At 43.2% G+C, this 26,841-nt stretch overlaps 1 protein-coding gene across 1 annotated transcript in view; it reads right to left on the bottom strand.

Moving 5' to 3' along the window:
- GLIS1 (GLIS family zinc finger 1) overlaps positions 1 to 25,437 on the bottom strand; it is a 181,336-nt gene extending 155,899 nt beyond the window's left edge. Inside the window, exon 1 of the mRNA XM_066324562.1 lies at positions 25,095 to 25,437. Coding sequence (XP_066180659.1) covers positions 25,095 to 25,437 — 343 coding nt within the window. The remainder of the gene's footprint in view (positions 1 to 25,094) is intronic.
- Between the last annotated feature and the right edge of the window lie 1,404 nt (positions 25,438 to 26,841).

Genomic DNA, 26,841 nt, shown 5'->3' with positions numbered 1-26,841 from the left:
ACACAGTAGGGGACAGTCATCACAGTGTAGCTGGCACATGAGAATTTTGATTCAGAAAAATGAACAATAGTTAGAAAAGCAGAAACACTGTCTCCACTGTCTCTGCAAAAAAAAGAAAATAAACCCCAAACCTGTTTAAAACCCAAAATTGTACATTAAACAGAGGTGTCAAATAATGTCACATTTTTAACCTGTGATTTAAATAAAAAAATCAAACCAAAAACACTTTTAATGACCAAGCCCAGGACATTAAACAGAAATCCCAAGCCAACATGAAGAAGAGGAAACAAAAAACTGTGAGCACAAGCTGCTGCCAGTGGCTCAGCTCAAGGAAAACTGTGGGTATATATGTGAACACTTCTTCAATGAAAGATCAGGACACTTCTTCACAGCTATAATGGAAGAAAAAAAATAGCTCTTAGACATCTGTAACAGCTGAACAGCCACTGGTCTAGTTCCAGCTCTCCATTTTTTCCTTTTCTTTTTTTTTTTTCCCCACACTAAGCTGATTTTATAGCAATTGAACAATTTTCCTAGCCGTCACTGCACGCTGCAAACATTGGTGCTACAGCATGGACGTTATGACTTTAATAAAACTAGAAGCAGCTAATGGTTAACAATAAAAAATAATATTTTTTCTTCAAGCAATTAAATTGTAATATAGGGTTCTCTAATTCCTTCCTGTCTGGTCCCACGGGCCTAAGAATAAGGCAACACAAGAAATAAATAATGTGTTGCTGTTACACTACTTCAACCAAGTCTTAAAGTCTCTACAGGAGAAATATTGTCTCCCTCATTAATTCTGAAATCTTTTTTATGGTTTAATATATCAAGTTACCTTTCTGCTAACCTTTTATTTATCCGCTGGTTTACTGCTTTATATTTCCAAATCAGCATTATTTTAATGAGTAATTTGGCTTTGATAAGTCTATGACACATCACAGACGAATCCATGTTACATTTAGCTCAGCAAACACTCCAAAAATAAGCAGGCGCCCAACATTCAAAGAGCTTGCAACATTTTGCAAATGCACCTTGATGTTTGTTTTCAAATATTCCTTTCCAAAGGCAAGTAACTTCCCAGCTCACTTTAACAAAGAAGTACTAGCAGCAGATACGAAAGGGGTGTTAGAAGGCAGGGTTCAATAAGCATTTAGACATTACAGTGTCATAGTCTGATTTCTAAATCAGACCCTGAAAAACCTCCGTAGAATGAAAGAAACAACCCCAAACCTGCAACTTTAACATAATCTGGAACTGCGCTTCATCTACTACTGGGGAAGTTGTAGAGGATCTAGGCAAGATCAGTCCTTTAGTGCTGGGTGCTGTATCAACAGATAGAGCCCTCTTCTGAATTTTTTATGCACATAATGGATGCGAGTGACATCTGGGGATCAGAAAGCTCTATGGGCAAAACAGCTTCTCAAGTCTGCAAAGTAATTTATAAGCATCTGCAAGATTGCACTTATGTGAAAGAGCAAGTAGTCTTTGCAGAGAACAAAAGGGAAGCCTCAAAACATGCAACCATCAAAACAAGACGCTTTGCACAGGGACCTTGGGCAAGAGAAAGAATCTGTACCTTGAGGTGAAATCAAAAAAGCTTCAAAGTATCTGCTGGGCTAAAAGGAGATGAGAAACCTTCCAGATCAACCAAGTATTCTGGTCTGGTTTTTAAAAGCTGTGAGAATTAGCTCAGAAACTATAACCCAATGCTGAACCCAAAGCAAGTGCAGGCTGGGGGTTCTGCTTTCACCACACCATCCTTCAGAGCTCTCTGACCAGCCACTACAGCCCGTGCCCCTGAGCTGTGTTTGTCCTGGGCAGGAGCCACCTGATCTCATTTACTGTCCCCACCAGGGACACACACTGCAATGAGAAATGGTCCCCTCATCCCAGCTGGGCTGCAGAACTCCTGCAGGATGTAACACTGGTGTTACAGGGGTAACTTCTGCATTATGAAGATTCACAGAAACTGCTCAGTGTATCACTGCTCTTCAAAAAATATGGCAAATCAGTTATTAGGAAGTATTAACTCTTCAATACTGTAAAAAGATCATTACCCCAGGTGAAAATTGGATGGGAATAACAGGGGGTTAGCTCAGTTTCTTTTTTTAACTGGACACATTACCTTTGCTGGAGCATGTGAATACCACACACTTGTGAAAGCATAAACAGCACTGAGGAGAAAAGAGTCTAATTCTCATTTCAGAGAAACTGCATTGGGGTACAGATCCTAAGGCACCAACTTAATGGCAACATGAAGTTTTTCAGTGTTGGCACATGCTTAAAGTACATGCCTGAAGTGAGTGTGTGTTAGCTTTGCTGCAGACCTCCTCTGTCTGGTAAGACTCCTTGGTATTTCACAATGACACACATGCCCCAACACCCACACACACCACTACCATCTTCAGAAATAATGATGTGTGCCCTGGAAATACTAGTTATTGTAGCTCTAAGCCCTGCATTTCATGAGCTTTGAGTAATTCTTAGCATTCAAAAACCTCATTCCAAAGGAGAAGAATAACAAAGTTTAAAAAGAAAAAAAAAAAAAAAAAAAGGAAGAACAGGTAGCAGTTGGCATGAACACAATTGTGCACCAGAAGTTTTTCTTTCTTTCTCCCAGCACATAGTTTTAGTTGCATGTACAGGCTGCTGCATTCAAGAGCTTCACCAGCTCCACAGTAAGTGCAATTCTTCTTCTGACCACTCTTCCAGAAAGCAAAGCTCTAACGACCTCTGAGTTACAATAATTATTTATATGCAGTGCTCTTGGATGACATATTCTCCCCCCACCCCGTGCCGTCAAGAGGCACTTTAGAAAAGAGATATCACCAGCCTGATTCTGCAAGCAGCAAGTCCAAGGCACCAGGGGGGTTTCTGGCTCACTGGAGATTCTAAAGCTGAGCCAAGGCAGAGCCCCAAACTCAGATCTGACCCACAGCCACATCACCAGACTCCAGCACTGCAAGCAGAGACAGATGTCACTCAGCTGGGTTATGCACCACACACCGTAACAAACCTTACTGGATTAGGGGGCAAAACCTATCACCTTTGTTGGCAACATGCAGATGCTGAATAAAGAATTCCATCTTGTGAACACTGCCTGTGAGACATTCCCAGAGATGTCCCTGGTCCGCAGCTGAGAGAGGCAGGGATACTGACAACTGCCTGCAGGTCTTAGACACTCAGTCAAGCTACAATATGTAAATGACTTAACCCTTATCCAACCTCAAATCCTCATCAAATGTATCTCAAGCACTTCACAGGCAGGTCTGTAAGTCCAAGCTAAAAACATACACATATAAGCAGACCTCTAAGTCAGCAACACCACTCAAGTGCACAAGGACGCTGTACTGGAGTATGAGACTGATCGTCCAAAAACTGAAATAGCTGATTTCCACAGTATTTTCTACAATGCAGAGAAGCACTGGAAATTATTAAATATAAGGACATCTCATATCAGTGAGTTATAGCTCCATTTACACAGCATCAGGTTCACCAACTTATCTTCATTTAAAAAAGAACAATATTCATTTTTTATCTTCCTTCCCTCTGCTTCTCAGCCACAAGCACTTGCTTAGGAATGCAGAGAAGACATGAAAAATATAATCAAGCTGTTTTTTAAGAGAGAATTATTTGCTGTTGCTTTTCAAATTTGGATGGTTAGTCGCATGTAGGACGTGTCTACCTATGATTCACAAAAAAAGGTTATTCATACTATACATAATATATACTTAGCCCATATTAATATGTAAGTATATAAGCATAAGTACTACAGTACACACTGAACTGTTTAGATAAAACATTTGTCAGAAAGGACAATGTCTTAAACCACACGGAGCTAAACAGAATTGTTTCTGTTTCATGGAGTATTTATTCCATTCCATGAAACTATTATTTCTCTTGTTCTCAGCTGGGGCTGAGAGTGGTATCACTGTCACCACGAAAACTCTATCTACAACATGCTCTGTAAAAGCCTGAGTTATAATATCAGGGTTTAATCAGCCCTAACCCCACTAGCTTAATGAGGAACAATTGTGTAAGTGGGAAAATGATTTATCTTGGGACTGTGAAGCAGATAATTTTGGTTAAATTTTTCCAGATGGCTTCAAACCCTGAAAACTAGCCAAACCCTTTACCTACCTACTGAAAGAGCTTGGATGCCTTCCCTGGCTGATTCATAAAAAGAACATTTTTGTTGTATATCATCTATATGACATGACACTCCCATTCTTGGCCACCAGCACAGGGATATAATTAATCAGTATTAGCTGATACGTGTTTTCTTTCCATTTACATTAGAAATGCAGATTAAACACAAACTTCTTACAATCTTTGGATATGACATTCTCCCAGTGAGCTCTGATGGTGGGAAATGGGAATTTGTTCTCCCAGCAGCACCAGAGCCGTCTTTACAAAGGAACACTACAACCAAGAAGTCATCCTGCTTCTCAAGCACTGGGCAGGGAGATGCTGAGGTATGATTTAGCCATTACAGGCATCTCCTAAAGGTCTCCTGCCTGCCTGGCCTGTTTAGCTTCCCTCAGCAATGCCCCAGTCTGCATCCTCCACAGCCAGCACATGCAGAAACACAAACTAGCAGCAAGCAAAAATAGAGGCAAAGAAAAAGCAACAAGTGAAAAAGGAACAACCACTGGCAAAGCACGGCAGGACAGAGCAGAGGAAGGAGACAAGCTGGGAGAACTCAGCAAGAACCTGGTCAGTATGAAGCATGTTGAGAGGGAAGTTTTTATTTGAGGGCCTAGTACCAATAGTTTGACTCCAAGGACAATTTCTTTATGATACATAAAATCATTAACAGTGCAAGTAATTTTCCTAGTGAAGTAATCACTTGTTAGAGCTGAATTTAGTTTTGCTTCAATTTACACAGACTTAGAAAAATCGAAGTTAAGAGGTGGATTTCTGGATCCAGTCCTATCACTAACATGACAACATGAAACTCTGAATGGATTTTGCTGAGAGAAGTGAAGCATAGCAAATAAGACATCGTTTGAACATCAAGCAGAGGGCTGTGAAAGACAGGTGAGCATGAGGACAGAAGGACACAGAATCTCTGTTCTTCGTGGTGTGTAAGAACAAACTTGGCAAAGAACTACAAAAAATGGTGTGATAAGCATTGATCCTTGTGGGAAAAGAATCATAGAAACATACAAAGTCTTGGACTGGAAGAGACATTGAAGTTCACCCAGTTCCACTCTCAGCCATGGGCAGGGACACCTTCCACTGTCCCAGGCTGCTCCAAGCCCTGTCCAACCTGGCCTTGGACATTTCCAGGGATGGGGCAGCCACAGCTGCTCTGGGCACCCTGTGCCAGGGCCTCCCCACCCTCACAGGGAAGAATTCCTCCTAATCCTCATCATCTCTGGAGTGATGGCCATCATCCCCAGCCATTTTCAATGGTGAATAAAAGTGCTATTTTTTTTCCAGGAGAACCTGAACCCAGCAGAGCTGTGATGCTCTCACAAAGCTTAGGGGTACCATTACCAACATGAGACAAAACACAATAAATACCTTTCTACCTGCCCTTCACATTCAGTATCCATTTTGCCACTTGAAGATTCCATCTTTCTAAATGTGATCAATTTTTCCACTTGTTGTAGGACTGAGAGCTAAGCTGCCTTTTTTTTATAAATTCACACTTTTCTCATCCTTCTCTTTATCTGTACAAACACTCTGCATCTTTGATCTATATCAATTCTCAACAAAATCATTCCCCTTCTTTTCAGCCTCAATACGCTTCTTTTTGTTAAGTCTCTGATCTGTTATTCAGTCCATCTTTGAAACCTTTTTAATTCTGCTAAATCTTTTTTTGAGGCAAAATACTAATGTATCAACATAATATTACTTCCAGGGCTATTTTCTATTCTCTTCTTTTTATTCTCTAACATCTGTTGTTTTGGCTCACACCATACGCATGGGGAAGGAGGGCTGAAATCTCTACAAGGAAACATCTGCATTATGAAGATTTTCATTTCCTAATGGGAGAGAATGCTTATTCTAAAATCTCAAGTAGGTAGGGACATTTAAGTGAGCAAGCTGGGGAAAACAAAAAGAAAAAAAAATTAATTACCACTGGATTTGTGGAAAGCAGAAGTGTACTTTAGCTAACAGCTTTTCTAACGCAACTCACTCTGATGATATGAGATGCAAGGTCATGCTTCAACTCAAATTAAGTCACACAACACTTCATAAAAGCATCTCCATTCACAGAAAACTGTACTTCTTATACCATTTTCTCATTTTGCAAGTATTTTTAGTTTCTACCCTGACAAGTCCAAATGAAAGCAAACCATAAACGTGCCTAAAATTTGCATTCCTTCCCTGTGGAAGATATTGAAGCAATTTATTCATTTAAATACTTCAATCCGATCACTTTAACACATTTTACTGTATCTCAGCCAGCAAAGATAATGCTTTCAGATGAGAAGCAAAGAGCTGTTAATTTGGCACAAGTCTTTCAGTCACGACGAAGAGGTTACAAGCAGGAGGTGAATACTGCACCACAGCATGAAATTACTCTGCTGTAATAAAAACCCATAGAACTTATTTTTTTTCCTTGTATTCGCAGTGAACATTACTTCTGCAAATCTAAGCTGATAGGAGCTTTAAGAACTCAAAGCTATCTTCTCTTGCAGCAGTTTTTTCTGTTCCAGACAAAATGCAGCTCAGAGGATCCAGGTTAGCACAAATTCAGCCACAGGAGGTTAAAACTCAGTAATGAAAATGCTGCACAAAGCCAGAGTATGTCCTCAGATCCATCTGGGTAGCTGAAATCAGGAAACCTTCCACATTTGCACCTGTGTAAGAGAAAGCAGAATGCAGGTATCTGCTTTTCCCTTTAGTCATATCAGCCATGGAAACAAATTCAATCTGTTCCCACTTGCTCCATTAAGGAAAATCCTCCCATTGCTCTCCACAGGAAATATTTAGAGGACACTCTTAGGCTGACACGCAAAACACTACTCAGGGTGATTCCCCACGAGCCTGTTACTCAGAACTCTGTGCAAAGCCCCAGGTGTATCAAGGTGGGGACAAGGAGCCCCATCTGATTGTTGCTGGTTCACCCCATTTGCACCCATCTAAGCAGAATTTAAAACATGTTTAGAGAGCAGTTTTTAGCAGTGGCACAGGCTGCTCGCATAGATCTGCTGACTGGGAATCCTGAAGAATACAGAACGTGCGTAGGGCCAGCATTACAAGCAGTAGGCCACAAAGGGTCACAAGTTCTTACGCAGAACGGAATAAATTCACTTGAAAGACCAGAAATACAAGGTGGCCAGTGGCTTATAACAGGAGAAAAACAAAAAACTCAAACTTTCCAAAGAGCCAAAGCTTATTAATCCTTTTCTGTTCAGCTTCTAAAGTTTTATAACCACGTATCTTTCTTATAAATACTCCGTCTAAGACCAATATGTCTTGTTCCGTGTAAACTCGCCAATCAATGCTGCCTCCTTTTCTATTAATCCACCCTTTAAAATACGTTCTTTTATCAGGTTTTAATGTCTAACATGATTTAATCAAGAACACATGCCTCATAAATATCATCTGTCATGTTCCATTAGTTTCATGTGGAAAAGTACAAGTCAATAAACAAAGGTTGTGCCATAAATCTGCCTTGAACACATTATACCTCAAATAAGAAAATAAAAACATGTGTGTCCTTTGACCTGGATATTCTTAAAATGGAACTTCAGGTATTGTCTTATGCCTTTAAAAATGTCTAAAGCATTCACAATTAATTGCGTACCTAAGCAATTTCAATTTACATAATGCTGATCTGGAGACGGTGATTAAATAAGCACTATGCCTTTAAGGCACCTGTTAAATAACATCACTGCCTCTGGGTTAAAACTGATATCCCGCACTGCACAATGAAAACCAGGCCCCTCCACCATGCAACTGTGCAATAAAACCCCCTCGTAACTCAGAGCAGCCATTGGCTTCAGTTATTAATAGAGAGAGGGGAAGAAAGGAAAAGGAGGGGAGTGAAAAGAAAAAAAAAAAAAAGCAGCACATTCTCCTGTGCACTGCGTGGAAATGTGGCTGCTGTAAGCACCAGCGAGTCCAAAGGATTCCTGGGAGCTCTCCCAGCCCCTCCACTCCAGCATTGGTGGGCACCAGTTTGTCACCAGCTCTCCAATTGTCCAAGCACACAAATAACATGAGGTACAAAGTTTTGGTACTTACAGCAACGACCGAATTTGATGCTTGGGTCATCTGGGAATTTTTATTTAAGGAAATTCCCAGCCTTTCCAAGGTTGCTGACCACAGTCAGCGCTTTCAATCTCTCCTGCTCTTTCAGGCACACAGCAGTTTGTAGCTTTTGGTGTTCTACACTACTGATCTCAGTTTTTTAGAGGCTTGGTGGGTGGCTTGGGACAGATGCTCCCTGCACTGAGCACCATCTGCCTGCAACAGCCACAAACTGGATTTGACCCTCCACTCCCAGTCTCTTGCTCCTAGCATCCAGTGGGCTTTGCACTGGACACTCCCTGCCCAGCCTTCTGCTCTACAGCAGCACAAACAAGGGCCAGAGACTTCACTGGGGACCCTTGTCCATGCCCCAGCACCTTCCTGTGCAGCTCCCACTGTGTCCTAGGTAACTCACTCAAATTTAGCTCTGCCAGAAGCAATCATCTTTCCCTGACGTCCCACTGACTTCTGTAGGATCTGGAATATGGTGGAGAGTTCCGATTCCTGTCTACAACCAGGGAAACTGGATTGACAACAGCACTAGAGGCCTTGGGATAGGAAGTCAAATGTTTTCCTCTAATGCACTGTGAAATCTGAGAAACAAGTTCACAACTCAAGAGTTCAATTTTGAAGCTTTACAAAGAAAATAAAGAAAATAAAGAATATCTAGGTCTTTTTCCTTGATGACTAGTTTGATCACCCACACACTTACATGCTGCAGGTACTGTTTATCTCTTTGTGCAGATGGGCCTATACTCGTGTCCAAAGCAGTTGTCAATCCATGAATGCAAGGAGGACACTGACAATGGGGATTTCAGGAACTTCCTGGCCCTCACATCCCTCAGTTGGCTGAACTACCAGAACTGCAGGCCCATACTGAAACTGCCAATTGCACAGTACCACAAGAGTGAGACAGCGGCCAGAGGAGGGGTCACCATCACAGCACCCTGGTGCAGCCCTTCACAAGTCAGGGTTTAGAGAACCAGCCCAAATGGCTGGGTAGTGATTCAGCCCCCGGCAGCGTTTCACAGGGCACTCTGGGAGTACACAAAGTATTTTAAGTGAGAGAACGCTTCATGTTCTCAGTGCCAGACACAGAACCAGTGTATGGTAGGCAGCTCCCGAGTGCTTACTCTCAGGCTACATCTAACCTGGCTGAACACCAAGGCCCTTTGCTGGCAAAGGAACAAGTCTCTTCCAAAAACCTACTCTAATTACGGCTGCTCTCAGGGCCCTTATAAACATCAAGTCCCACTTCCCAACTCTCTTGTGTTTCCTTTTCCTTCAGGAACAGGATTTTTAAAAGAAAGATAGTTTTCTGGGTCAGAAGACTCTAGGAGTCTATACATTAGAACAGTTTGATAGGAAAGTCATAACACTTGTAATTCCCTGAGATCTTTTATCTTGCTCATCTCAGACGGAGTCCAATGGTATCACCTGGCAAGGAGCCAAAAGAGCTCAGCTACTAAACCAGCACGATAAGATCAGTGCTGAGTGGAGGAAACGCCAACAAAAATCTCCAGCTTTTCCCTGGATTTTCACTCAAACAAATGAGTATGTCACTTTAGCTCCCCAGTCAACAAAGTCACAGTTCCTGAAAGCTGGCCCCACTCTTCCTCAGCAACAATTCATAAAAGGGCAGTGTATTTTCTCTGACTCACTCTCCCACCCCACTGCTTGTCTAGTAGGTCTCAACTCCTTGGTGGAACAATAGATTATCACATGGCACAGCTTTCTAGGCAGCTGTCTGCATCATGCGCTGGAACTCACGACAGGAAGAATTCAAAATTAAAACTATTGCACCACTCACAGAAGATGCCTTAAAAGGAGACCCAGAGAAAGCAAGAACCGTTTAATATTCAATGCCAGAAGACCAAGCACCAGATCCAAAGAACTGTTTAGGCACTGAATTGCCATAGATGTCAATGGGAGTTAGGTGCTTGAATACCTCTCAGCATCATGCCTTTAGTAAAGCAAACCATAAGGCTGGGTTTTCTAGTAGTTCTACAATTCCTAGGAATCCTTCTCCACACCTCCTCTGAAGGGCAAGTCCTTCAGAGGAATGTCTAGGAGAGTCATCACACATTTGTCTTTCCTGACAGCAACCATCCAGTTCCCAAAGGAAACAGGCTGGACCTGATAAACGCATGAAAAGAAAAAACGAAACACCACGTTTTATGACATTGTTCAGGTGTCACTGCTTGGCTTCCTAGGAGCCATGAAACTCTGAAGCAGGATCCTGTCTCTACTTACAGCTTATAGAGTGGCAAGGGAGCATCTGACAGGTATTGCACTGTAAAAGAGTATCTGAGAGACATTAGCTGCTCCTTAAAACGAATGGATTGTTTTCAATTAACACGGGCACCATTGAATTGCACTGCTTCTTAAAACAACATAAAACAAAAACCCCAAGCAAATCCAAGAAAGCTACCACATTAACCAAAAAACTGACAGGGTTCTGCAACTGAAAATCTATAAAGAAACTGAACTTAGCACCAAAGGGTGATCACTTGCCTCATTCAGAAATATAAATCAAAGATACCACCCAAAGGAAAGGGGAAGGGAAAAAAGGCCCTTTGTGATGACAGTTCAGATTGAAATTAATTTGCCCACTTGCAGAAATTCAGAAAGTGTTTGCTCTTGATTTTTCATCTCCACCACATGGCAGCTGCTTTCTCCCAGGGCACACACTCACACTGCTGTGGGCTGCAGGAGCAAGGCAGCCAGCGCTGGGAATAGACACGTCCCGTGGTGGCACAGCAAGGAACAGGCACAGCGGCCACTCCACGGGGTGTGTGGAGCTGTAGGTACACAGACAGACAGACTTGTGTCTGGCCCAGGGACTGACAGAGGGGAAGGTGTCACAAATATAAATCTCAGGCCAGGGAGCCAAAGAACTCAGCTGAATTTTAGTCACATGGGTATCTCTCAGTTTCCCTTGGCTGCCTCGACCAACTGTAGCCCGAAGTTGTAAAACCTGCCCACAGCTGCTCTGCTCACCCCCAACCTGATGTTTCACACTGTGACTTTATGCAGGCTTGTTTGGATCTAACAAGGTCCTTATTTTTCTACAATGCAGGAAATAAGGAAACCAGCCATCAATTATTAGAAGCGCAGCAGATCTGAGCCGTGTGGCTGTAAAACAGATTTTTCTTTAATGAAACTGAGCTGGCATTTGCCAGAAATAACAAATGCCCAAGACCAAAATGTAAATCAAAACTAAAGGAGAGTTTTCAAAACTTTGAATCATTGGTAGCAACAGACAGGCTCAGAAGGAGGTTGGTATGATTTTGGAATGTCTTAAAAATGTGTGACTAATATGACTTCTAAAGACATTATTTGTGAGTTAGTATTTCAGTCTCCCCACAGAAAGAAAACATCATGACCAGAGAGGGCCAAAATGTTTGCTGTAATAACTGTGTTAGTATGTCACTATTGCTGGGCTAGGAAAGAGGCTGAGCCTTTGTTTTCATTTCAGAAAACAAAGAAAAGGAAGACATTAATGTTGAAAACCATCAGTGCCTAGCAAGAGACTATCACAACCGTTATCCTTTCCCCACGTGTCCACGTTTTAAACCCAGCACTTGGTTTTAGTTGGTCTCAGCCCAGGCCCTCGGAGACAGCAGGTTCCATCACACATCTCTGAACAGACTTGTCTAGTCCAGGAGGAGTGGTGCTGTTTGCTGAAGGGAGAGACATCACAAGAGGAAACAAAGGGTAGGTTTGGAGGAAACATTAGTTCTAGTGATTCCCTTGCCGTAACTACTGTCCAAACCGTGTGGCTGTGGTTGTGACAATTCTCCTCCTTCCCTGTCTGTCCCCTACTCTTTGTCACAAAACCCAGAATGAGGGCACAGCTTTGGCCTCATCTGGATGTCAGGCCCACAGACTGCAATGCAGAGGGCACATGAAGGAACCGCAGCGCCGGGTCTGGAAGAAGGAGATGGCCTGGAATCCACTCTTTCACAAATTGCAAGTGGAAGTCCTTGGCATGGTCCAGCTTGTCCATCTAGTGATTCTGCCACTGAATGCAACTGTCTGAGGCTGAAATTAATAATTTCTTCCATAGGAACATTCACTCTCTCCAAACACCAGAAGGTTTATCCTTTACTAAACTGAGCTAGGTTTAATTACTCTTGGAGTCAAAAACCTGTCTTCCTTCTTGTTTTATTCTTCTCAGTTTCCATGAGAAGAATGAGAAACCATTCCGCACTCAAAAGAACCCTCAAGTCTCATTTATTTTCTCCTCCACTGCATCTCTGGAATAGACCAGATTCCCTGTAATCTTCCATTAGTCCATGGGTACCACACATGGGTCAGCATCTTCCAGTTCTTTTCCAAATCCTTTGATTTTTCAAAGCCATTTAGGAAAGTCTGAGCATTAATCTATCTTCCTGCAACCAGTGATAATTTACAGGAAAATTACATTTTTTCCCCTAAGCTTTTAAATAATGTATCATATCACCTCATACCCTATTAGAAGTGTTATTTTCTCATACCAGTTAGATGTGACACGCCAATCCTTTTCAGTGTCACTACTTTTCAGAACATACAGCCTCCCACCTATAAAAACAGTTTACATCCTCCATGCCAAGGCACTGCCTCATACATATGACACAAGAAAATACCTGTTGTCCACTTCCTGATGACTGCTCAAGAAATCCATGTCAAATGCCAGTCACTTCCTGATTTTTATTAAATAAAAATATTCCCTTAAATTGAAGGAACAAACGTTACTGGCAGTAGTTTACTATATTCTGCTAGGATTTCATCAGAAACTACTCAGTAACACTGGGAACAAAACTCAAACTTTCAGAGCTGTATACAAAACACTGTCACTGTATAAAATATTTATATCTGGTGTGCATCTCAATTTGTGTAGATAAGTCAGTTTCTATTCCTTTCAAAAGGGAACAGTATTGTCTTCTATACCACTACTTTTCTGCCATCAACACTGAATGTGACAATCCAAAATGCATCCCAGAAGTTAAGTCTTATCTACCAACACATTTACCTCTGCCAGCCTCACTCTCGGGCTCGTTGTAAAACAAGAACTAATTTGATGAACTCTTAAAAAGAAGAACAACTTCCTTCAGTTGCTCTGTTAATGCCAATTTCTGCCACAATCCATCCCCAGACATAAACAGTCTAAACTCCACCTGGACCATAAGGATGCAGACACAACCAACAACCGAAGGCCAACAGTGCTGCAGGCCTTCAGTTAATTTTTTTTTTATTTGGAAAACAGGATGCACTGCAAATGAATAATGATTCAATGTGAGCCTAATTCAGTATCAATAAGGCTATTTCCTTCTTCAGAACAATGGCTGGCATTTTCTATCCCCAATAGGCAATCATTTGTTAGCAATGGCATGTCCCCAGAATGCCACAGAACATTTCACAACTGCTTTGCACATAAAATCAATCATTTTCCATGCCCAGTTGTCCCACCACTGGCTCTCCCAACTGGTGCTCTTCGAGCCCTTCACTCAGTCTGGTTTTTATTGTATGCCTTCTCAGTGTTTTCTTGACAAACAAATGAGTGGCCAGAAACACCAATGTCAGACAAGGAGGGATTTGAACTTTGTTCAGCAAGTCAAAGAGGAAAGAAGCCTGGACTATTACAGCTTGAGATACCTCTTCTAACTCTCCAGTGCCTAAGCAGTTGAGTGTGGGAATTAAAAATGTCACAGGAAAGATAGCTGGGCCTGAAGAATTACACTCCACAGCAAGATTTCCATCCAGTCTGTCTTTAAAAGCTCCAGTGATAAACAACTCATGCCATCTTGGGGCACCGTATGTCAAAAAATTAGTATTGTCCTAGAAAGTATCTTTCCTAGTTTCAAGCCCACAGAATCCAATCTAGAAGACACAGAAAGCGCTGGTGATCAGGTTCATTTCACCAAATATTTACCTACCAACAGAGAAAACCTACAGCCTCACTCAGCTCAGGAAGGATGCAAGAGGAGATTTCCTTCTGGACCAGCAGAACAAGACCAGTGCCCCGGACCGATGTGCGGGCACCAAAGACACCAAGTGTAACTCTGATCTACAAATCACTTCGTTTAGAAGCTCCTTCCCATATATAACATATTCTGAATCAGGGTTGCTCATCAAACCAGCAAATGCTGCAGTCAGCAGCCTGAACTGAAACCTGAACCCAATCTCCTAGATTCTTTTCTCTAGTGGTAGTTAGTGTCACAATTCATTTTTATCTAAATGCTAGCTGGCTATGAGGCTATTTTTCACCAAGTTTTCCCTCAAGTCTCTTATTATCTAGGATCAAAAACTATCTCCCTGTCTCTTCAGAGTGACTGCTTGCTGCCAAAACATCTACCCCATGCATAAACCTTCTTTACCACCTTTGATGTTTACTGTTCTTAATTTTCAAGTCTTCCAGCAATTTCTCCAGCAGCTAATAAGAAAACTGCTGCTGGCATGAACACTAGCCCTTAGCAAGGAAAGCTCTCCAAGCAGGTTAGTCTCCTTTTGAGAAACATAAGCTGGGTACCACTGAGGCTGCAAGTATCTGCAGCACACTTGTGTTTTCCTTCTAACTTGTCAAATAAGCTGCACTTGCAGCCAATGCTACCATACATTACAGCTCAAAACACTGCTGATGATTATTCATCCCAGTGGTTTGCTCTCACCTTCTAGGTTTTGGTCCCTTTATATCAGCTTTCTATGACTCACCCTGCAGAACACATCCACTTGTAAAAGTACCTGTGGAACTGGCAAATGTAAAAGCAACAGGTATAAAAGTGCATTTTGACAAAGCAGTTTGAGTACTTATGCCAGCAATCTCTGTCTAGTAGCTTCTGACAGGATGCAGTATAAGAGAAAGGAGATCTCATATGAATAAGGATTCCAGTAAAAGACAGCCAAATCACCCAGACAGATTTTGAGTATTTACACGTTCAGCAACCAAAAGCTATTTACACCAGTTGCCATGTTTCCACTCATTAAGGCCACAATTCAAGTAAGTTACAACCCTTTATATCTATATACTTTAAAACAAACTAACAGCACAGTGGCACAGTAAGAAGGCCAAGAGAGTAGAAAGAAAAGGTCACTAAGACTCAGGGGCAGGAAAAGAGTGAGTGGGCTCTAGGGGTAAATATCCCCTTTAATTTCCTGCATATCCATCCAAATCAGAGATGCTGAAATGCATGAGGATCTTTGTTCTGAAAGGAGAACCATCCACACATTGTCTGTAGCTTATCCCCACAAAACCATGACAAGTCAGCAAACCTCGAATAGCTCAAGAACTCAAAGAAAAGGAATGAGATGTGGTAAGATGGCAGGAGGAAAAAAAAAAAAAAGGCAAACTGTTCAGATTAAAAATCTGAGATGTCTTTTTCTTTTATCAAGTGAACTGAGTCTATACTTAAATTTCTATGCATAAATCCTCCAGAGCTCAAGTCTGCCCCCTTTTTGTCCACTCTTGGATTTAAAACGGCATCGCTTCAGATTTGCACCAGCATTAGTGACAATGGGATCAGGCCAGTTCAGTTGCAGTTGAACATAAACCAGCTTTGATAACTTCAAGGAAACTGAACATTACAACAATCAGATATCCAGAAAGAAGGAATTTAGTGTTGCTTTTTGTTGTTCAGGTCCTGGAGACAGTCTCAGCTGCGTGCAAAATCTGTTCTGCCGGCGTGATGAGGATCTTGGGAGCCTTGTAGTAGCCACCTGCACCTCAAAAGTCCAGGGACACACAGCCCATGGGGTGATTTCTGCCTCAAGAACAACACACCCTAAGAGACTCTGCCATCTCCTGGGAGGCAAGAGCAACTCAGAAAACTGGGGGGTGAAGGGCAGAAATTCTCCTCCCAACAGGTACTTTATCCTTGGCTACGTCCTGCACAGCTCCCGTAATGTAGCCTCTCTTTCCTCAACTCAGCACATCAAGCTCTAAAATAAAACGGGAGATTTTGCTCCTCTGCAACAATTCTGCAACTGCCAGCACAATGCAGATGCCAAGCAGCAACAAGCCCAACTAAAATGCTCTGTTAAAAGCCTTACTCTCCCCCAAAGGTAACAGAGATGGATTTTGCACTTTTCACCGCTCACGGAGACTCACCAACAAAGGGCAAACACCACGACCTTCGTGTAGTCAGAGGAGAAACCCCGTCCGTGCACATGCTGTGCAGAGGGGCTGCCACAGAGCAAGTGCCACCCCGGGCTGATACAGCCACAAGCTGCAAAGCCACGTCCTGCCCCAGCACCAGATCAGACCTCAAACAGAGCACAGCCACATCATCCCAGTGCTGCACCTGAACTAACAAACTCTCTGTCTCTCAGCACAGAAAATTAAGCTGGCCCGGAGAGTCTGCCCAAGCAACTGCCCTGTTTCTGGTTCCAAAAGTATATTGTCCTTCTCTACACCATATTCTGCTATGTTCTTGCTGTAGAAATATCATGACCAGGACACAGCTTTGCCCCAAAATTATAAAAAACAGTAGAGTCTATAATAGGGTTCAAGCACTCTTCTTCTGTCCACCCAAAATATTTATATACTCAGCCATGCTGGCTGCTGGCACAATCCTTCACCACTTTTGCCTGTTTCACATACAATGGCTGATCAAACCAGCTTTACACCAGGCGTGGTCTTGAACACAAGAAAAACTGAAGCTGAACGTCCTGTGCTAACTGGCCTTGGCACCTGAGCTACTGGGCTACAAGTGCTTGCACACTTTTTTTTCCAGGAGAAAATTTGACACTTGGATCTTCTCTTCTGTGTCTCAAAGGAGCATGGAAGGAATTTTCAAAAATATTCAATACTGACCTCCTTCTGTAGTCAACTCCCTGCAACTTCAGCAGGAGCAAAGCAAGAGTTATGAAACCTTATGTTAAACCCTTTCTGGGATTTTCCCAGAAAATACTGGGTAATAAAACAGAAATTTCCTCTTTTATCTGTTCTCACTTTAACTCTCTCTTCTCTTTCCAGCACAGATGAGGGTTGGGAGGTGGCAGGACTTCCATAAGGAACAGTAAGTGCTGACTTAGAGTGAAGTGAGTCCTTCTGAATACAAACTGCTGCTTTCCTCGAGCACTGTCCCTGTCCTATTCAGTCACCACAGAGATGTTCCATCAAAGAGCACAACTCGCAGTCGTTGTGACTGATCACTCCCTCTCGGTGAAGGGTTCAGGTTAAATCAAAGCCAGCTGCTTTAGAGAGAGGGGCAGGCGGCTAAGAAGAAGTTAAACAAAATAATAATAAAAAATGCAATCTAGAACCTACATAGATAGGAAATCTACTCTTGTGGTTCAAATAAATAACTCTAAGGTATTTAAGCCTCATGCACAGAAAACAATTTTGTAACTTTTTAAGTCATCCTCTTGCATTGTTGTTCTGCCCTAATAACTCTGAAATGTGCTACTCATCTCTCCCAGTTAAATATCCTGTTTCACAAGCCCACTCCTAGATATCTGAAACTGCACAGCATTTCTATCTAGCTTTAGGCATCTAGCATTCCAAAGAATTAATATTTAAACTTATTATAAAGGAATGGGGATTGCGTTAAGCATGTAGTATTTAGCAAAACATTCATACCAATAAACCGCTGTGTTGCTTGTCTGAAGCACATTTATCATCCTTTAAACTCAAAAGAAAGATTATGCTCCAGAACTGACACATGTATCTATTTTCCTTTTAATACAACCAAGACTTAGATAGGATTAGAGAGTGGAAGCTATCAAATTTCAATTTTAACAATACACTTAAAATTTTATTATCTTTCTTTGCCTAGGGGATTGTTGACTTCAGTATTTAAGTGACTTAACCATAGCAAATTGTGAAAAAGCAGTGAATCACAGCACTTATTTTAAATAACCCTAGACCCTCCAACCCTTCATGTTAACATTTTTATACATATTACTGCTCTTATATCTCTTGATTATAGATAAATGAGTAAAGAAACTCTAACCTGTTGCAAGACATCACTAATTGGTATTTTTCCTCTTATATTAGCCTTTGATTTACACCCCGCATACGTTCTCCCAAGCCAGCACATGTAATTTATTTACAGCACTAGAAGGCAGGCAAAATACATCATCTACTGTTATACAACCTTCTACAAGGTATTAAAATACCAGGCCCCTGGAGACACACTTCATATAGTCCAGCAGGTTCCAAAATAAACCAAACCACCAGCCCCCTAAGCACTTAAAACAACAATGGACATCTGTATTCAAAAGTTAGTTTTTTAGTGCATTTGATGATGTCGCCTTAGTGTCATTTTGCCCTCTGGCTAACATGCAAACACGTAAGAATGAATTTGTTTTCTCCTCGTTGTAAAACAACTAACAACTCTATAGCTCTTACAAAGCCCTCTTATCACACAAGTAAATGCCAGAATTAAGTGGAGTTTATGATGTTTTGCATTCATTTAAATCGTAGAATAAATCGGATGTCCTAAGTTCAATCACAGTGCTCCTTACCAAACCATTCGATAAGGTAATCGCATAGACATTCAAACATAATGATGGAGAAGTCAAACACAATCATTAGAGTTGAAGGAAACAATTACTTTAAATAAAAAGATCTTAAGCCCTTTGAGCTGACTGAGATCAACCCTGTAATGCTCAAAACCTTAAAATAACCCAAAATACAGAATTTGGATCAATTTCCTCGCAGCTTTGGCAATGTCTCATCTGTTTTACAAGCAGTCCTCTGTCTAGAAATAATCATTAACAATCATTTCATATAGCCAAGCTAATGACTGTAATAAAATTAAAAAAAAAAAAAAAAAAAAAAAGAAGAAGTCCTTGTTCCAGGTAACCAGTGAAGCACAGATTCTCAGAACAGAAAGTTCAGGTTCCAACCGAAATTTCACATAGAGGGTGCCAGAAATGTAATAGGAGGGGAAGGCAAAAGTGGAACTCTTTGCCTCTATTCTCCAAAGCCTGTGCAGAAAGGCAGGGCTGGCCTGCACCGATGGTTATCTGAAGGCAGGGACCGGCCCTCGCTTTTCTTTACACGCCCCATTTCCAGGCAATAAAACGGCCCGAGTGGTTTTAACTGGTCCTTCCATGGCACTGTAACGCTCCCTGCTCCCGGCAGAAGATAACAGCTGGGCCATATTCCCAAACACATACTTTTGCTATTGTTTGCACATTTGTGGGGCAAGATTACGCCGCAGCACAGTGAGTGAGCGCTGCCCTTGCTTTGGAACCCTGTGCTCCGAGTTACACCAATGTGCTGGGAAACAACGTCGGGTGGCTGAGGGAAAAAAAAAGAGCAAACAAAACCCCAGTCTATTAAAAGCTGTTTCAGGCACTGTGAAATGATTACTAGATTGCACGCCTGGTTCAAGCTTGTTGACATACAATGATAGAAATCTGGAGTGCAAAATGGAGTGGTTTACATCTATTTTCCCCTCTCCAATTACCCTGCCATCAACATCTTCAGCAGTTCTAAAATCACTGAACAGCAGAAATTCTAGAATAATGGTAATTATGGTACTGAGCATGGAAATTATATTCACAGTAGTAGAGATTTCTCTCATAGTCCATACCTTATTCCACTTCCTAGCTTACAGATGGATTTAATAGAAACTTGTTATTTGTTCTACAAGCTTTCCCCTGGACACAGGAAAAAGAACTTCTGTAATATCAGGATTGAAATACTGACCCAGCTAGAGTAAGTGGCAAGACTCCTACTGATATGAATAATTCCGGGTAAAATTTTGTCCTTCTTATTCAACAAAAAACCAAACCACTTCACTGCAATCAAGCAGCACAGTCTCCTAGAAGACATTTACTTTAAATTTAGCAGTTTCACTAAAAAGAATCTTGAAGCCCTCCCAGAATACAAACTCAAATATACGAAAGATCCTCAGCAAACACTTAACAGTTTATGCGTATAGAGGGTTGAACTATTAGGATGCAAAAAATGTATTCAGTTATAGCTGATTGATAATTTAGAATGCTCTATGTCCAAAAATCTGTAGTTGATGAGACTGCTCACAGGAACAGTAATGTACATACTTAACCACTTGCAAGATGTAAACTTTTTTTCTTACTATAAAAGAAAAAAAGATTTTTTTTCTTCTCACTCCACTTAGGCCGGTATATAATAACCTCCATTACTGTAACATTTTAAAGACAGAACACGCAATTTCTTATTTTTAACTTCCATTCCTTCAAACAGAACTCAAATTTAAAAAAATTCTTCCAATGATTACTCATTTCCTTGTTGGGAGTAATCTGAAATTATCTGTTATTCCATATAATTCTACATAATATTTATTCTCTTCAGCTTTTCCAGCTTTTTTTTTCATGAAGCAGAAAAGAGTGTTTTTGCTTTTACTTTACAAGTACTGAATGCCTTTATATGACTGGTTGATCATTAGATGTCCTGGTTTGTATTTGCTAAATATTCTCCACTAACGATTCCTAAATTACAATGGATTTAATGATTAGATACAATTAAACCTCTTTTAAATTAAATCCATTAAAGCCTCATCTTCAAGTCAGTGATTGATTTTGCAACACAAATCATTAGAAGAATTTCCTTCAGCAGCAAGTGACTGAAAGTTATTTGCCTATTCAAGACAAGTAAGCATTATAGGCAGTTTAAGGGAGGAGAGGACAGTCACAATTGATTCCAAACAAATTTATGAACACATTCTCCAATTTGCAGTTTCTCCTCCTTTCTCCCCTTACAAAACAAAATTAGGAAAAAAAATAAAAGACCATGAAATAAAAAAAAAATAGTTCTGTAACTGCACATTCTGTTCAGACCAACCTTTCAATTCTTTTTTGTAGCAGAGTTCAAATGCAGCAAGGGAACTAGAGTGAAAATAAGAAATAATTATTACTACAGATCTACATAAAAGTGAGAGTTTAGAGATCACCATACCAGTGACCCTGTCCCTGTCTCCTTAATAGCTCTTAACATAGATATGAGCTCTAGGCAGTCACACTTTCTCCAGTGGGATAATTCAGGTGAACACAGATAAGGTATAGGAAATAAAATTGCAAAATCAGGCCCAGGACAAATCAATTCACTTAGTAAGTCATACAACCGAAGTATATGCTTCTGCTTAAGAGCCTGACAGTATAAACTCACTTTCACAAGGACAGTCCTGATTAACAAAGTAAATAGTCACAGGGGGATTGAATGGCAAGATTTAGCCCTCCTTCTCAACAGCAGAAGGAAATTAATACTTTTCAATTCATTGGCTGTATGTTTGCTGAAAGCAGCTACAGTTGACAACAAACAAACAAAAAAAAAAACCAAAAATCCAAGCCGTTTTCTCCTTGCCTGAATAAAACACACTCTCAACAAGGAAACATCCAACCACTGCAACTCGACCAGCTTATTGTTTTGCCGGCTGTAAGTTAATATCTGAAGTGCTTGCTGCAAAGGTCTGGGCCATTTGGATGATTTCCCAGTGGCACAGCTAACAGGATAAATCTCGTCATTTCTACTGAGTCATGAATTAGGTACACTGAACAAAACTGGAAAAGAATGAAAAGGAGACGTGTTTCCTGGTAACGACCATAATCAATGTCATTTAGAGACTGAGATATTTGGCATCTTTATAGATTGCTCTTTTGTCACCACTAAAGCCTTCCCAAAAGCTTCTTCCCTGTAGACAATAAGTATTTTTTTCCCTGTGTTACTTTCAAAACTGTAATACCGTAGCATGAAATTCAACAGCACGGAACTAAACCGCCAGAATCCCAGGAAAACACTGTAAAATGGACTTCATACCTTATGGTACAGTTTTTCTTTGCCAAATGCCTCTAAAAAGCAGTGTCTGTATGCAAATACTCTGCCTTGTGACACACAGGGAAATCAGTGACCAAGAAAAGCGTGGTGCCTATCACAGCCAGACACATCAGAAGGGGGTGGGTGAATTTATTTTCAACAGCTCTCAAACAGAACAAAACATGAAGCACAATTCCAAAATACTGGTATTTTCAGCAAACAACCAACAGCTCCATCCTGAAAAGTCTGGACCCAAGTGCTCCAATTCCCAGAAATAATCTGCAACACAACCCCTCAAATTTTTGTTTGGCTGTTCAGAAAGTCCAAAAGACTTGCTCAGGCACGGAAGCATTTTGCAGGATCATAACTTAAACACTGTGAAGCAGCAGAGTAACACCACAGAGACATTACAACAGCAGGATACTTCTTCCCCATTGTGATTACTTCAAAGCTGCCCTTTTTATTAGTAGAACAGTGTATCATTTTGATTCATTCTTTTTTGGAAAAAAAAAATTAAAAGTAAGACTTGTTTAGAAAAAAAAAACTTTACAGACAACTATAAAAATCAGTTTTGCTCTTGTTAGAGAGCATCTTTTACACTCCCTACTTGCAGCTTTCAACTGTGGATAAACCAAAACCAGGAGGCACATTTTGTAATCTAACCCAGACTGCAGAGGGAATTACTGGGTACATGGCACTCTGGGGCTGGAGGACAGGAGACACACGGCACGATGGTCTGAAATCAAGCTGTCATCAATTTCCTTCCCAAAACCTTTCACTGGGTAAATCTGAGTATTTCCCTCATTTCCACCTTGGTAGCTTCATCTCGGCGTGTCACATCCACATGCTGCTAACCCCATTATCTGTCCTTTATCCCCCTGAGAGAACCAGGCTTGGTGGGAGATGGTTTGCACTGCTCCTTGAAGGAGCAGCAGCTCTCCTGTCTGCAGCACAGCCTGCTTTAGGTACACTCAGATTTGTGAGCTGGAGCACACTGGGCACTCCAAAATGCCCCAGTGGACATCAGAGCACTTGCTGACACTGTCAAGGTCAGAAGGAGCAGCACATCCCACACACTTTCAATCAGACTCAGAATTTTACTCTGAATTTTACTCTCCCTAACTCCTTCTGAAAATGTCTTCTTGGGGAGAAAAAGAAGGCAAAACCAAACCAAACAACCAACCAAAAAACCCCAACCAACAAACAACAGGAAGCCACTCAAAAAAACTCAAGTCTTGCCATCTTTGGAAAAATCCAACATTATCCATCAAATCCTCCTGCTCAGTGAACTGAACTCTATCCTGCCCATGGACACCTCCTACTTACTCCCATGACTCAAGTCACCCATAGACTGAAGCAACCACAAGGTAACACCCTAGACAGAAAACATACTAAACAAAAAACAGCAACAAAATTTAAAACACTTTTTTTTTTTTTTTTTCCCCCAGTGGTGAAAATGGGAAATTCATCAGTCAAGAAAGATGAATTAGGAACCTTCTCCCATACCCATGTACCTCTACTGTACAAGTCCCAAGTGAATGCAGAATTAAATTCTTCCTCTTTCCCTCCCTACACCCCTGCCCTCTGCAACAGCAAGAGGGATACACATGAAAAGCTCAAAGGCTAAACAGCTCAAAGGAAAAAAGACTATAGAAGTGTTTCAACAGTCTGCCTGGACAGGGCAATGCATGGGCAGGATTTTAAGCTAGTCTGAACCTTGTCAAGTAGCACAACCTCACCCAGGGACCACAAGGGACTAGAACATCCCCTGAGTCCCTTCCACAGGCAGCACTTGCAGCAGCACAGCAGTACAAGAGCCTGTAGCTCTCCCTTTATACTGTGTGAATCCTCCTTCTCCCCCCTCCAAACAGGAGCTTCTGTAACAGACCTTCATTTCATTCCTGCCAAACATTAACAACCTTTTTTTTTTTTTTTAAATCAGGAGAGAAGAATTGCAGCATTAACAAACAGAAAAATAAAAAAGGTAATTTATAACCTGCTTCTCCACTCTGTCTGTATTCAGTGGTGATGAACAAACATCCCAGAGTCTGTAGGACAGACCCAGCACAGATTGAGGTGTTCATTAACATAGCTTCATGGCAATGAAAGGTGCCATCACCCTAGGTAACAAGCTCACAAAAGAAAATGTCACTAGTCCAAGGGCATGCAGCCTACTTTTAATTTCAGAAGAATGGATAGAACTGGAAAAGATCCCAGTGAGAACAGTCTTACACTGACAAGATAACTTCGTGTACATATCGAAAATAAGAATGGAAATGGACTGATAAGACGAGAAAAAAGATAATTACCTTTTAACATTAGAGAAAACATTGTCTTATGTTAATAACCTTACGTGTACATATATCTCTGCAAGCAACTTTGAAGCATGAAGAAATGCTCCAATTCCCTCTGAGTCCATCCAGTGATACCTTAGAGGAATTATTTTAAAACTGAATTTTGATTAACAAATTTCTGCTGAGTTAACAAGTGCTAGCTGAAAAGCGTAATTAACAGACTTTTAGTAGGCAACTCCTAACCCTTCTTCAGTGCCACTTCTTTAACGATGGACAGCTGAAAACCAGGCAGTTGTTAACTCGCAGAATTTCACCTTTCGGGTACCAGGAGTTCCCGAGTCTGAGGCTTCACCGCCTGAATCCAGCACTCGTAACATCTCCTTGAAATACAAACTACAAAATCCAAGCAACCGCGGTGAAACTGCTGAGTAAGAACCAGGCGTTTTTGTCAGCCGTGCGCGCTGACAAACAAACACCCCAGGCGCACTCTGTGGCGCAGGACAGACCAGCCCGGTCCTCAGCACCAACCCCAAAACAAACACCTTTGAGACGTGACCGCACGAGCAGCACCCGCTCAGGACAGCTAAACAAGATGCTGGTCTTGGTCTCAAGATTTTTTTCAATATTATTGAGAGGCGCTCAGTTTCACGGTGGCAAAGCACAGTCAGGTTTATCCTGTCCCTCCAAAGTGCTCAGGGAGAAAAAAAAAAAAAGTTTTAAAGCTTGAAGTTAAATAAACAAGATAGAAAACACACCGAAGACCAAAAAGGGGAGGTGGGGGGGAAAGCTTGTTACGTTTTTATATGTTTGGCGAATTGGGTTTTGGTGGCGGTAGCGTTCAGTTCGTGCGTTTTCAAACTCACCCTTCACGCTTTGAGGTTTCTGCTGCTGGAAATAATCTTTGGAGCCTCTAGCGCATCGCAGCTCCTGCGCCCTGGGCAGAATGGGAATCCTCTCGAATATGCTGGGTCGTTTGGGGATGAAATCTAGCAGAGGTGCTGACATTTCAGGGGGGCTCTGCTGAGGCTCCGTGCGCTCACCGCCGTTGCCGACACATACTTTGAAGGACATCTGAGGATTCAAGTCAGCTTTAGCAGCGCCGGGACGAGTCCCCCGCGGCAGATCCTTCTGAGGCGCTCCCTGGCATTTGCCGGTCCCGTCGAGGCGGGCGCTGCCTTTCTGAGCCGCGGCGAGCTCACAGTGCATGTCCGCCTGCGGCAGCTGCCAGGGCCCCGCCGCTCTCCTGCACAGAGCGGCACACGGGCTGTCAGCGCGGGCGGCCCCGTGCCCTCGCTCCCGCCGCCTCCCGCCTCAGCCCCGCGCCGCCAGCGGCCGGTAACCGCCCGACATCCACCCGCCGCCCCACACACACACCCCGGCCGGACGGGGCACCACCCGGGCCGCTCGGAGCCCCGCGGCGGCCGCTCCGTGAGGGACGGGGCTGCGCGTCGGCTTCGCTCCCTCTCTAGGCAACACTGCCGGGCTGCCCGTAACCGCTGCCGGGCAGGCGAGCGGCCGGGAGGGGCGTGGAGACGGCCCGGCACACGGGCGGGTACTTTGGAGGCCGGCGCCTTTCAGCCGAAGCATCCGAACAGCGGCCGCCCCGGTAACCACGGACGCGATGGCAAAGCGGGGTTCGCCGCCGCCGGGCTCGCCGCGGGCCCCGAGTCGCCGGTCCCGGAGGGAGCGGGGAGAGCCCGGCCGGGCGCGGTGACGGCCGCGCTCCTACCTGGGAGGGGCCGCCCGGGGGGACGCGCTGCCCGCCGGCTCCCGCCGCCGCGCCGGGCGCACGGGCTCAGCGCCGCTCCCCCGCCGCAGGGCCGGCTGCCAGAGCGTAGGCGGCCCGGGCCATTCCCCTGCCGCGGCGGCGGGGCCAGTCGGGGCGGGCAGGGGGAGGGCTGTGCCGCCGGGGCCGCCCCTCGGGCTTTGGCAGCGGGGTACGCCCGCGGGCCTGGCGCGGCTGCCCGGCGCGGTGACAGGTACCCCGTGCTTGCGGGGGCCGCTGCGGCAGGGTCAGCCCCGGGTCCGCACGTTCCCCGTGCCCGCCTGTGGGGACAGTCCCTGCAGTGCCCACTTGTCTCCCGAGGGCTCCGTGATTTTCCCTCCCGTGGGCCTGGACTCTTTCCCTTTGCCCGCGGTCGTCGAGGATCCTTGTGCCTGTCCCCAGGCAATCTGCTCAGGCGTGCGGCTGCCCCGGCACTACACATCCACAAGCCAACCCACCACGGAACAGCTGGCAGTGCCCTATAAACAACTTGTGTGCGAAAGCCGCAGCCACGGCAGCATGTCACAGAGGAGCAGCAGGAGAGAGCAGAGCCTTGCCAAGGACAGGGGCTGGGAAGCGGGAGAAGTGTTGGAGGTGGGTACAACCTGGCCAAGAGCGGCTGCATTCAGTGCTTTGGTCTGTGGACATGAATCGTTCCCTGCCTGCCCTACAGGTGCAGGAGCTGGCCCGTGCCTGCAGAGACAATTAAGCTAGCTCAGAGCAAGCACCGCAGCACAGTGACATTTGCACTGGCTCTTCCCGGGCCAGCTTGGGTCTGGAAGCAATCTAGTTGGGTTTATTAGCTTGGGCCTGGTTCCAAGCAAATGCAGGCTGAGCCACGATGT

The sequence above is a fragment of the Sylvia atricapilla genome, chromosome 9 (genome assembly GCF_009819655.1).
Source record: "Sylvia atricapilla isolate bSylAtr1 chromosome 9, bSylAtr1.pri, whole genome shotgun sequence".
In the NCBI taxonomy this organism is placed as follows: domain Eukaryota; kingdom Metazoa; phylum Chordata; class Aves; order Passeriformes; family Sylviidae; genus Sylvia; species Sylvia atricapilla.
The sequence above is the reverse complement of the archived record's forward strand: the minus strand, read 5'-3'. Positions and strand labels throughout refer to the sequence as shown.